Here is a 13,659-nt window from a genome sequence, read left to right on the forward strand (position 1 = left end):
ATAAAAATGAACCAAACCCATACATGCGACACATCAAATAGCGGCTTTTTCAATAACCTAATGAACGGTAAGCAGGGAAATAGTCTCAGACCATGCTTGAGACAACCGGTAGTATTCCGGAACCGATTCCGGGTGTCCCGGTGGAAGTGGCCAAATGTAAAAGTGAATCAAACCCATGCATGCGACACATCAAATAGCTGCTTTTTCAATAACCTAATGAACTGTAAGCAGGAAAATAGCCTCAGACCATGTTTGGAAAAACCGGTTATGTTCCGGAACTGGTTTCGTGTACCCCGCCGGAAGTGGCCAAATATAAAAGCGAACCAAACTCATGCATGAGGCATATCAAATCGCGGCTCTATAGGTGACCTGATCATCGGTGAGCAAGACCGTTTCTATGAGAAACGGTTTAGTTCTGACATCGATTCCGGGTGTCCCGCTGGAAGTGATCAAAAAGTTCGGAAAAAAGCTAGTCTTAGACCATATTTGAGACAATTGGTGCTGTCTCGGAACCGGTTTCGGGTATCCCGCCGCAGGTGGTAACATGTTAATTTGGAACAAACACATACAGGCGAGACATGAGGTCACGGCTTTTTCGCTAACCTTATTAATGGATAGTAAGAAAATTGGCACAGACCACTTACCGGCAGTGTTACCAGTTTCGGGTGCCCTGCCGGAAGGACTGTCCTGGAACCGCGGCATCAAACTGCTGTGATACATCTAATTGCCCAAGTAACCACGGTGCAGAATCATTATTGCATGCAGATATACGGTGTATTTAGAGCAATCATTACTTTACATGCAAACTTCAGGTTGATTTATAGTGGAAATAGGCAAATATAGAATCAAATTAAAGTTAGACTGGTATAATCTTAATTCAGTCGCATAATTGCCATTTCCACCTCAAATCAACCTTAAGTGTACATGTATTGTAAAGTAATGATTGCCCTAAATACACCTTATATCTGCATGCAATAAGGCTTCAGCACCGTGGTTAATTGGGTGCTGCATTTTCTAGAACTTGACGACGGAACCTGTTCCGTGTGTCCCGCCGGAACTTGTCAAATTTAAAAGAGAACCAAACCAATGCAACCACCAAAAAACGTTCTTTTCGAAATCCTGAAAAGCGTTGAATAAGACTATGAGTGAAGAAGTTGTTGAAATCTCCCTATATGAAATAGAACAAAATCTTGACAAAATTGATGCGACCCGGTCAAATCAAATCATTCAAAACTTCTGAAGAGCAATAATGTAATAATGGTCAATGTTGAATGAGAAATTGAAAACTTAATTGCATCAACTCGAAGAATATTGGTTCAATTTCTTCTTGCGTCTAAAATGTATGCGCAAAACGGTGCGATTGCGATTGAAATTTGAATAAAATAGTAAGGAAAATTCCACTCTTTTGTATTTTTGTTATGAAGATTTCAAATTTAGCTAGAATTGTGAATTTAATCATAATAAACTTACAGAAAAAGTTTGATATTGCGCTTGTGCAAAAAATATATAATTGAATTTATCGTCTTGATGTTAATCAGCATCCATTGATATTGATGGTGGTCAGAAGTATACTGATAGGGCTGATATCGTTCAGCTCTGTCTATATGTTGAACATAACGTCGGAATATGTGCCATCATCAAGTTTTCCAATTCGATAATGGCTAAATCAAGCATGATCAGGATTTGGGAACTCTTCGGCTTTTTTAGATGGATATATCATAAGTATTGCACTTACAACAAGAAAGGCATCATCACCACTAGGTGGATTAATCTGGGTTTTTTTTGTTACAGTCATAAAATTCATTAACTACTTATGAAATTGGTTGGTTAGTTTTATTTTTAATTTTTTGTTTTTTATGTTGATGCAAACATAAAAAACAAATTCATTACAACAGGATAGATCAAATGTTCTAGGGTTTGTTAAATTTCCTCTAAGGAATATTCCATCCTCAGCAGTTTCAATTACCACTCTTTCCATTCAATTACAATGTTGTCCCCACTCAATTACCATGCTTAATTGCATCTCAACAGTGTAGCCAGGAAATGCCTCCACCGCTAATCAGAACCATTCATCATCATGCATATTGGTAAACAGATCGATCAATCGTTGAAATTATACCCGCCGTTTGCTCTCAAAGCACCCATTACACGCTCTGAATCAAGTCATAATCGTTGTTATCAACAAGCCTGTCCGTCTAACCGACCATTCGACCGACTACAAAATGCATCATTTATTGGAACTAATCACCACCAATTAATGCGTAGTTGTCCTCCTTATTCCATGGAACTGTTATCAACAGAAAATCCCACACTCTCATTCAGATAACATAGCTATTTTATTGAATCACACAACAATCACAGATCAATCACAGGCCACTTTCCTTGCGGATCCAGTCGCGTACGGCTGCCACCCGGGCGTACACTCCGGGGAAGCCTTCCAGGGCGCATCCGTAGCCCCAGGAAACCACTCCCACCAGTTTTCCGTTGCTGACGAGGGGACCTCCGGAGTCACCTTGGCAGGCGTCCTTGCCGCCCTCCCAGTACCCGGCGCAGATCATCCGCGGTGTAATGCCTCCGAAGTTGGTGTACGCATCGGAGCAGCGGTCCTGATCGATGGACGGGACGTCCGTAGCCCGGAGCATGCTGGTTGACTCGGTCCAGCTCATCGTGTCGCCCCATCCGGATACCCGGCAGAGAGCTCCCTCGGCGAGGGATTCGTCTTGCTCGGGGAGAGGGATGGGAGCTCGGGTGCTGTCGAAAGGCATGTCCTCGCGGAGTTCCAGCAGGGAGAAATCGTAGTCCACGGTGTTCGGGTCGTACAGGGGGTGGGAGATTATCCGTTTCAGTTTGAAGACCTTGCCTTGCTTGCGGTCCGCGGATCCGACCATGATGGTGCTGAAGGGGTTGGCGCTAGTGGGAGCGCAGTGGGCAGCTGTTAGGATCCATCGCGGGCTGATGATGGAACCGCCGCAGATGTGGAAGCCGGACCAGTTCCGAAGCGATACCTGGTAGGGGACATCTTCGATGGTCACTTTGAATCCGCCGACGATTCGTCCGCTTGTGTTGGGGTTCAAGCGTTCCAGGAGAACGGACGGGGTCTTCCAGGGACGTGGTCGTTGAGGCAGTTCAGGGGGAGCTGGGTTTGAAGAAGTTCTTGGTTAGATTAAGAATTCCGAGTGATGATAGAGGAACTTACCGCTCAAGACACCGACTGCAGCGATGGCTACGCAGAGTACAACAAACTTCATGACGTTTTGAGGTATCACCGAACTATGTTTGCTAGTTATCCAGTTCCAACTATTTATACTAGTTGGATGGGTTAGTTATCACTCGGATTCCTCATTCCTGGGGATCGATTTGGACGCGGCCCAAGATAAGATTAGTCTGCATGAAGTACGCGGTACAAAGGGCCGGCTCGCGCCAGTTGACCGATAGCTGGGTCCGCCCTAGCACTCTTCCGGATGGTGACCTTCCTGAAGTGCCAACTAACCGGTTTTTCCCATGGTCGCCCATGGCCGCCCTTATCGATTCGCTGAACTGTATCGCGCGCGTGGATCGCTCAGGATGATAAGGCCGTCCGAAATGGGTCAACCTTTTTGCGTATCGCCACTTGTCCACGTGTCGCCGGTAATTGCGCGTCTGGGAATGTGCACTGGTTACAACTGGTTGTAGTCGAGGTACTTCGGTACTCATAAACCCAGCGATTACGCCATTTCCTTGACCGTCCGAAACCCCTCCGACCGTTTCCTTCAAGACCCGAACATTAAAACAAGTGAATTAGCATAATTCGAATCGGCAGGTCGCTGACTGTTGCTGGCTAGCTGCTGGGGGTACCCTGCCAGAGTATCGCTTCGCGATGGTTTCACGCAGTGATTGATTGCATCAACCAACGTTCCTGTCCCTTCAAATCGGCCCGAGTTGGCCGATTCTATACCGAGTTGACGACGGTGGCAATGGTGGCGAAACATTCTGAATGATGTGTTAATATGGCTACTCAATCCAGTCAGTACGCCGGTGGTGTCGGAGGCAACACTCAGGCAGGTTTTTGGGAAACGGGTAATTTCGATGGGAAAAGGTTTTTGCGATTATTTTGCAACAGTGTGAACTAGAAGGACCATGTAAGCTTTGACATAAAAACAAAGTTTTTTTTTAATTAATCTAGATTATCTTTAGCAAGAAGGCTGAGTCCGGTTTGGTGTATTCCTCTTTGGCATAGAAAAGCGCCTTTGCATTCTATGGCCACCCTCTATCTGCCACCAAATTCACCACACTCCAATTGCTTACCGGTCAAGACATCAAAAAGCTGGACATCGGCTGGGCACGACGATGATGGATGGGGGTATTCCCCCATGCCACCACCGGTGGGAGGGAAGGTTGTTTACTTTGGTCCGCTTCATACACGGGACGGCGATGGACGAGAGAAGCTCAGCTCGTGTGGCGCGCGATGGTGTAATTATGCTAATGTCGGTGGTTTTGTGCATGATTCGGCGTGGCACGGGAATGGGTTGGATGTTGTCCGGCCGGAACATGGTCAACGGCTTTGCTGGTTCTGATTTTTTTTAAGGCAGGAAGGAGGTGGTGGGAGAGTTGAGGTTGGGAGCTCTTTATTTACGACCGGGAAGTGCATGGAATTCCGTTTAGAAGTTGGAGATTCATATCGTCCATTTGTTCTAGCAAATTAGGCATCGTAAAAACTGTTCATATAAACTTATGAAGACGATACAGTTTTGTTTACTTATGAAGACGATACAGTTTTTTATTCGACCAAAACTTATCAACCTTGTCTTATTTCTATCAGGCACGCTGGTGAATCAGCTGGTACGGTAGAATTAGGATTGTTTTACTTATTCTCAGTTTTTCAGTGCATCTTTTAATGGAGTCTTCCAGATATTCGTAGTGAAAAAGAAAATTCTTGAAGTGTTTCGATAACAAGACCTCTTTATAAATTTATAAGTGGAGCGGACCTGGTGTGGTGGTTAGAACACTTGACTATCACGCCGAGGACCTGGGATCGAATCCCACTCCCGACATACTCACAAAATGTGGGTTCTTCCTTCGGAAGGGAAGTAAAACGTGGGTCCCGAGATGAACTAGCCTAGGGTTAAAAATCTCGTTAATACAGACAAAAAAAAATTATAAGTATCAGTAGGTCGGCTCCAGAGGAACGTTCCCCTCCATTTGGGAGATTTGTGCCATCGCCATGAACACGAGCCTATTCATAATTTACCTGACGGAGAAGGGAAGGAAAAAAGGGACAAGACAGGGGAAAGGACAGGCAAGGGAATAGGATTGTCATACACGCAAAAGGGGCTGTCCATAAACCACGTGGTCATGAGGGGGGGGGGGGGGGGGTGTTCGGCCAATGAGCATTTTGTATGGACGAATAAAAATTTTTGTATGGACTAATGACCACGCGGGGGGGGGGGTGGGGGGGGGGGGTTGAGAAGTCCCAAAAAAATGACCACGTGGTTTATGGACAGCCCCTAAGCGTACCACAATGGGTTCACATAGTGTTCTGATAAGGACACTGTAATAACGCATAAGCGTACCACAATGGGTTCAAACAGCGTCCTGAAAAGGACACTGTGATATTGCGTAAGGGGCTGTCCATAAACCACGTGGTCATTTTTTGGGACTTTACAACCCCCCCCCCCCCTTTGCGTGGTCATTAGTCCATACAATTTTTTTTATTTGTCCATACAAAATGGTCATTGGCCGAAACCCCCCCCCCCCCCCCCCCCCCCCCTAATGACCACGTGGTTTATGGACAGCCCCTAAAGAGAGCCTATAGCTCTTTACCAAAGCGGGTCAAGAACAACAGAATGAATAAGTGTTTTCCGAGTACTTGGAAACGCAATTGCGCAAAAACTGAACTGGACAGTTACATATCAAATGATACGAAGTTCCACAACCCAAGCAACACACATATTATATAAAAGTTACGACAGCGCAAGTCTTGGTTGTACAGAAGTTTATTTGACGTTATTCCAACACAATGTTGAAATTACGTCAAATTTACTTCTATGCAACCACAACATGCGCTTTCGGTATTGTTATATAGCATGTGTGTTGCTTGGGAATAGGATTCACAGCTATCACATGCAAATGAATCAGCTTACTGAATATTCGTCATGTGATAGCTGAGTCGGCAGTGGCAAGTCAGTGCTTACCAGCATGCTGCAATTCTGCTTTGACAGATATGTTCACCCCAAGAGGTGGCTCAGTACAATACAATTTTGTTTGACGACATAACTCCAAACTATTCCAGTATTGTCTGTGTTGAGTGGCAGCCCAGGTGTCAATCTGAATCTTTATCCAACACTTGGATACCGGAATAGCTGGCTCAGGGCCAATGAAGTCCTGTGATGCTCCGGTGCGAGCTAACTCATCAGCCAATTCGTTTCCAGCGATGGAAGAATGGCCAGGCACCCATACAAGGTGAACAGCGTTTGCTGAATTCAGCTCCTCGATTTGAGTTCGAAAAGCGATAACTATCTTCGACCTGGAGTTGCATGTTGGAAAAGCAAGTGCTTTAATTGCAGCCAGGGAATGAAATTATCAGCAAATTGAGACGAAATTGGGCCTTTTCCGAGCAACCGAACAGTTCAACGATTCTTTTTCCAGCGATAAATGTTTATCGGTCGCTGCCGTTGTCCACGACCGAAGATAGCCGAAAACTGAAAATCGCTCTTGCCATTTTCGCTATCCAACTTTATCGCCTTGCCGGTTATCGCGATAATTATCAGGAGGCAAATAACAAAAATTGTGCCGCCAACAGGATTCGAACCAAGACCCTCCACAAATATGTTTCTTAGCGCGCACCATAACCACGCGGCCACACAAGCTGCTCGAGAAGTGGAAGAAATTTGATGCATAAAAGCTACTTTTGGTTGCGACGGTGAAACGGAAAGGCGGACAAATAGCAGAGAATAAACCAGTCGGCTTTTCATTGCTGGTGATAATCCATTTTCGGCGCTGCGGGACGAGCGAGAACACATTCTCGGGAGAAATCCGGGTCTGAATTTATCGCACGTCTTTTTTCGCCGATAATGCGTGTGAGCGAGTTTTCGATCGTGATCGACAATTTCACTCCCTGATTGCAGCCTGACTATCTGAACAGAAATATATTACTTTACCCATTACGTGCTGCTGAAGTGCTGATTGCAAATCGCATATAAGAGCAAAGATTTCGGCCTGGAAAACGGTGCAGTGTCTACCAAGTGAGTAAGACTGATGCAGCCTTAGCTCACGAGAATAAACACCAGCACCTGCTCGACCTTCGAGTAGAGAGCCATCAGTGTAACACACGATGCCGTCTGAAATTCTTCTCTCCAGATATCCAGATGACTTGGAGCAAGGACAACTTTGTCCCAATTCACCAAAAGTGGAAACAACGAGGTGGGTGTTGAACTGCAGTTCACAGGAGTTTCCTCTTGTAAACCGAGTACCCATAGGCGGTAAGTGCAAGAAAGTGCTTCTTGTTTGAGATAAATGTGTATTGTGTAGTGGGGCAACGTCAAAGAGAACTTCGAGCGCTGCCGTGGAAGTTGAAGAGAACGCTCTAGACATTGCCACACATCCTTTGGAGATGGCCTAATTTTGATTTGATCGTTCTGACTTCGCCCTTCTGCCACCACACAAGACATCCATAGGCCAATATTGGTTGAACAACAGTTGTGTAAATCCATTTGATATGTTTGGGTTTAAGACCCCAAGTTGTACCAAAGGTTTGCCGGCATTGCCCGAAGGCCATACAAGCTTTCTTGATTCTGAACTCAAAATGAGGTGTCCAGGAAAGCCTGGAATCAAGAATGACTCCAACGTACGTAAAGAGCAAAAACCATTACGGTTTCGCTTTTCCGTGAAAAGAACAATAGATGTTTTACTCGGATTTACCGAAAGGCCATTTGGCGACACCAACCCTCCATTACCTAAAAAGCGTTTTGAATCAGGTAGAAAAGGGTGCTGATGCACATACCGACTAACAATAACAGGTTGTCGTCGGCAAAACCAAATGTAGGAAAACCGTTTTTACTGAGTTGCCTCAATAGCGTATCTGCTACGAAATTCCACAAAAGTGGAGATAAGACTCCCCCTTAGGGGCATCCACAAACACTCAGTTTCCTAATCGCCACTTTATGTAATGTCGAGAAGAGATGTTGGTTTTTGAGCATTTGGTGAATCCAATTGGAAATCATTCCGGCTTCCAATATGGCATCGAAAGGCACGTTGTCAAAGGCACTCCCGATATTTAAGAAAACACCCAAGCAGGATTGCTTTTGAGCGAAAGCCTTCCCGATATCGTAAACAACTGTGTGTAAAAGAGTCACAGTGGACTTACCAGATTGGTAGGTATGTTGGTTCACATGAAGAGGCACATCGGCCAGATTAACATCACGGATGTTTGATGATCGACAATGCGTTCTAAGCATTTCAGAAGAAAAGAGGTCAAACTGATAGGTCTGAAACTCTTTGCTTCTTCATACGACGCACGACCCACTTTCGGAATTAACTTTACGGTAATATCCCGCCAGGATTTAGGAACATACCCTGTAGCAAAACTGCAAACAAGTAGTTGTTTCAAAACATGTTTGAAATGATTAAATCCCTTCTGAAGAAAAATAGGAAATATCCCATCTGCCCAAGGAGATTTGAAAGGAGCAATGCTATGAAGGGGCCTTTCAATCGATTCTAAAGTAATGATACTCCGAGCCGAAGCTAAAGAATCATAACTACAAAAAAAGACATCAGGATCATCCGAAGATGTAATATACACACATCCGGGGAAGTGTGTACTGAATAAACATTCCTAAACTTCTTCATCAGAGGAAGTCAAATATTCCGAGATGAACTAACCTAGGGTTGAAAATATCGTTAAAACAGAAAACAAGGAAGTGAAATCACCATTTGGCAAACGAAGTTCGTTCACTTGAAAATCCTTAGATTTTGCTAGGATTTTGTTCAACCGACTGGCATCACTCAGACTGGAAACATTTGTACCAAGGTTTGTCCAACCGAATCGTTCAGCAGACCGAAAAGCTTTCTGGTAGGCCTTGCGAGCCGACCTGAAAGCCTCCGATCCAGCCGAACGTCTTCTGTTCCAATTCTTTCTACATTGTTTCCTGAGCTTCGCCAGATCAGAGTTCCACCAAGGGGTTCCCCTTGTAGTCTTCACAGACCGCAGAGGGCAGGCTTCTTCAAAAGCCTCCATGATGAAGGCCGTTGTAGTATCATGAGTATCCATGAAATTTGGCAACAACCAATCGGTAAAGAGATCCCAGTTGGTTGACCCGGGATTCCTGAAACGCAAAGTTTGCGAAGTAACATTCACATGTTCAAATAGGATGTATCGATGGTCAGATAAAAATTCTTCATCTGGTACGTGCCATTTGGTCAGCTCGTGACTAATTCTGGTAGAGCAAAGCGTTATGTCTAACACTTCCTCTCTAGCAGATACCATAAAGGTTACCTATGTTAAGTAATCCAAGATCTGTACTAAGTATTAATAAGCATTCCTTCAAACCGGATCCTCTCAAATGTCTGAGCTGCCCCAGATTATATGGTGAGCATTACCATCACTGCCAACAATTAGCGGAAAGTCTTTTGAAGTGCAGTATGCGATGACTTGCTTGAAAGCATCCGTAGGGGATGGTTTATCATGCGGTAAATAAACCGAACAATAAACGTATTTCCTGTTGAGGTTTCCAACAGATACATCGATTGTAATAGCACATACAATTGACAGATATGTGAAATACTTCGCCACCCCAAGAGATGGCTCAGTACAATACAAATTTTTTAACGATATGACTTCAAACTATTCCAGTATTGTTTGTGCTGAGTGGCAGCCCAGGTGCCAATCTAAAGCTTTATCCAACACTTGGATACCGGAATACATCTTCAGTGGTTCAAAGATGAATGTAGCAACTATTACGTTGTTGACAAGCACACATGCTCGAGGCATGACACGCGAGTTTGGCATTACATGTTTATTGAAGGTAGCAAACACCGGATTCACAAGGTTTCCTAGATAGAAACTCCCCTTACGAAAGTAAGGTACTTGGACTAACGCCACTTGGGCTGTACCATTTTGCATAAGTCCACAAAGATTGATCGGTGCTGTTCTTTTGTGCTGAAGATTGATCTGAGCTATCCTAACCGTAGCCACTACCTCAACTAGGCAAGGTTAAACTCTTAACATTCACAGCACAAAAAGAAACAGCAACAATGAAGCCAGATCGGTATCGATTTCAATGCGTCAAAGGCGAGGATGCACGGAATACACTACTGTGTAAAACGCATAATGCGAAACCATATAGATGAAAATTTAAACTAATTAACAACATCTTCATGATCTCGCCCTTATTCAGCCTCAAGTATGAGATTGAAGAAGGGCAGATGATTGTCTCGGAGAAACACAAGGTCCACCGCGCTATTGCTCCGGTTAGCACAGTAAGGGCAAAATACTGTGAAGGGTGCCCTGGTACTCAGCAGGCTTCGTTTGCGATTAGGTTTTTTTAAGACCCCCTAACCATTCATTCCTAGGCACGGTAAGCGTAAAGCCACATAACACCTTGAATTAGCGGTCAACAGATTAGTTGACTCCTACCACTGGAACAGGCGGTCCCTAGTGCTATTCTTAGCCAGTTGAACCAACCCCGCTACCGACACTACACAGCTATCTGGGCTGATCGGGAAAATAATTTTATTGTTATTATTATTAGCTTTATTTACGGGGATTTCAGCCCTAGACTAGTTCGCCTCGGGCCTTCGAGAAAAGAAGTTTATATTGGTGATCAACTTCATACGGGCCAGAAAAGTCGGTAAATCAGTTAACGCTGTTTAGTGAATTCTCTTTATATAACCCTCCAATACCCAAACTTTTGATTTTGATCTAAATATTATTTTTGATCATCTAAAATCAATTAAAACAAGTTTCACCCTTGTGAACCAGATTTTGTGAGCTTAGGTTTTTGATTTTTCTAATTTTGAGTTTATAACATCCCCACACTTTTATATTTTTTCCTGGAAGCCTGTTTGGAATTCCAATTTTTTTCTAAAAGAAATTTTTTTGAGATTTTATGATAAATGTTGAAATATTTGTATTTATTTTTTTTCATGGAAAATTTCATTTTCTGTGCAATTTTAAGGAAAATTATTTAAGAGTGCATTCAGCTCCTCTAATCTCTTTTACAACAATAGAATGATTGGGGAAAAATTGATTATAAGTTATGTAATTTTGAATTGATTTCAGCTTCTGAAAAATGGTGGAAATGAAACTATTCATAACTCTTCATAAATTTGGTTTTATAACGGGGAATCTCATGAGTTTTTGTGACATTTCACGATACAATTTAAAAATACTTCTGAGATTCGATATAGAACAAGAAATTATCTGATTTTTTTTTTCGAGGCCGTGAGACTTTGAATTGAGTTTTTGTTTTGTCATTTTTATAACAATTTTGAGCGATCGAGAAACAAATTTATTCGTTTACTGATATTTATTACATGAAAATATTCAAATTTTGTAGTTCAGTGACACTGACTGTTAATTGTAAATTCGATTTCTTTAAAAGCATTTATTGAATAATAAATTTTCCTTTGTTCTTTTCAGGTATGCCCTATTCGGATTTATTATTTCTTTAAACGAACGGCAGCATTTCAATCTATTAAATCAGGTAGTAAGGAAACATCCAGTAAGTATCCTAATAAAGGTTTTGAAGATAATGTGCGCTTTTTGCACTGACTGTTTTTCATACAAAATGCTCAAGTTTGGGGGTTAAAGGCTCAGTTTCAGTGCATTGATTGATCTCAAGTTTTTTTTCTGGATATTCCTCATAATTTGAAATTTTATCGTTGGGAAAATAGAATAATTATAAGCACACCTTTTAGTGTTTCGCCAATTTCCCATTTCACGAAAAACAGAAACTTGACTTTTTTTTAATATTTTGTAAACTAAGGCTGGAACAAATCTAATTTTCTTCCATTGCCACAGTGCTCATTTATTCGTCAAGGGAGGGGCATGACATAAGAGAAATTCGAAATTTGTGTCAGCCTTACTGGTTTAAGTAAACAGTTTGTTTAGAAAAGTTATGTGTTTCGATGGACTGTTCAATTTGGCAGAAGAGCAAATTAATCTTAATATTTACAATTCGGAATTTTATTTTATTTCTCTTCTTATTTTCACAATACGCGCGACGTGAGACGAGACATAACACTTATAGTTCTTACTATCGTCAAGATATTAAAATTTACCTTTCGTCGACCGGTTTCGGGCTCGATGTCGCCCATCAACAGGACAATGTCCGACTAATATTATGGTTCCAGTTCAAAACCGAATTAGCGACATTTTTTCTTTGACTTCCGCTGCTTTTGCCTTGCGTTAAACACAATGTCGGAAGTGTGGCGCTGTATAGAGCATCAGGTTTACAATACAGCGCCCCACTTCCGACATTGTGTTTAACGCAAGGCAAAAGCAGCGGAAGTCAAAGAAAAAATGTCGCTAATTCGGTTTTGAACTGGAAACATAATATCTTGACGATAGTAAGAACTATAAGTGTTATGTCTCGTCTCACGTCGCGCGTATTGTGAATGTCGTTACTGTTCTTACGTTAGCACAAATCACGTAAATTTAATAGTCTTCTTATTTTGTTTTGGTTTTTTTGAGAAATTTTGTTCTAAAACGGTTTATGCAAAAACGAAAAACATTTTACACCAGGAAACAAAATCAGGAGATACCTTGATCCATATTCTACATGTGTATGAAAACCGATTTTGAAAATGTTATAAACATTTATAAAAAAATCAAAAACCAAAAAATGAGGAAATGCATACAGTTTTGCCTTAACGATTCCTCCAGAAACACTCCCATGGATCATACCTTTGTTCAGTGATTTGGAACAGGTTTTGCTCAGCAATAGGATCGAATGCTGTACAGGATTTTCTTTTGTTTTTTTTTTTCATTAATGTGTATTTTATCTTACTAGCTTATTCTACACTTTGTACTGGAAAAATAATAAAGAGTGTTCGAAATAAAAATAGTGTGCATTGATCTGAAGTTGAATTTGCACAGAATTTGAAGTAAATATTGTGTAGCAGATCTTTGCTCGGAATCAAGCTAAGCAAATAAGCTCATGGTTTAGAGGAAATGCATAGCAGCGTTTGAAGTAAATCACATCATTTTTTGGAGCTCAGGATTTTGAATTAGTGATACCAGATTTACATATTTTTGATATGGCACGGGTTTTTTTCTTGAAAACTGAAGGATTGAAGTTCAAGTGTCTGAAAAAGTTTCGAAGTCGCTGATTAAACTAAGCTAATGTTATACAAATACGATAAATTTATGTATTATCTCAGAAATATAAGAGAACCAGAGCAATGTATTCCACTTATAATTGTCAAAAATAAGCACAATTTTACTAGTTTTCATAAAAGTCTTGGATATTTCCTGGATAATTCTGTATTTTCATCAAACTGAACCAATATGAACAAATAATGCTTAGCAATCGGAATGGTTTCAGAGCAAACACCACTCCTGTTTGGAAACAAGCCTTGCTTAGGGATTTGCCGTGGAATTCTAATCGCGAGTCTTCAGCTCAGGATGTGGAGCGAACCATGCCTAGGAGCCGGAACGAGTTCAGCTAAGAATGGGAATAGACT

At 42.1% G+C, this 13,659-nt stretch overlaps 2 protein-coding genes across 9 annotated transcripts in view; one reads left to right on the plus strand and one right to left on the minus strand.

The window, feature by feature from the left end:
- The window catches only part of LOC109409861 (ras-related protein Rap-2a), a 489,211-nt gene that overhangs the window by 249,391 nt on the left and 226,161 nt on the right, over positions 1 to 13,659 (plus strand). The window lies entirely within an intron of this gene.
- LOC109397098 (trypsin 3A1) lies at positions 1,992 to 3,667 on the minus strand. The gene is made up of 2 exons (XM_019669421.3): positions 3,197 to 3,667; positions 1,992 to 3,136 (listed from the first exon to the last, which is right to left on the minus strand). The coding sequence occupies exons 1-2, from the start codon at positions 3,246 to 3,248 to the stop codon at positions 2,367 to 2,369; spliced, it is 822 nt and encodes a 273-aa protein (XP_019524966.3). The 5' UTR covers positions 3,249 to 3,667; the 3' UTR covers positions 1,992 to 2,366.

This window comes from Aedes albopictus, chromosome 3 (genome assembly GCF_035046485.1).
Source record: "Aedes albopictus strain Foshan chromosome 3, AalbF5, whole genome shotgun sequence".
Lineage (NCBI taxonomy): Eukaryota > Metazoa > Arthropoda > Insecta > Diptera > Culicidae > Aedes > Aedes albopictus.

Excerpts from the sequence above, each read along its gene's own strand:
- LOC109397098 (XM_019669421.3), bottom strand. The coding sequence starts at position 3,248 with ATGAAGTTTGTTGTACTCTGCGTAGCCATCGCTGCAGTCGGTGTCTTG. Across the intron at positions 3,137-3,196 it reads TGCAGTCGGTGTCTTGAGCG|CTCCCCCTGAACTGCCTCAA; the intron begins GTAAGTTCCTCT and ends CTTCAAACCCAG.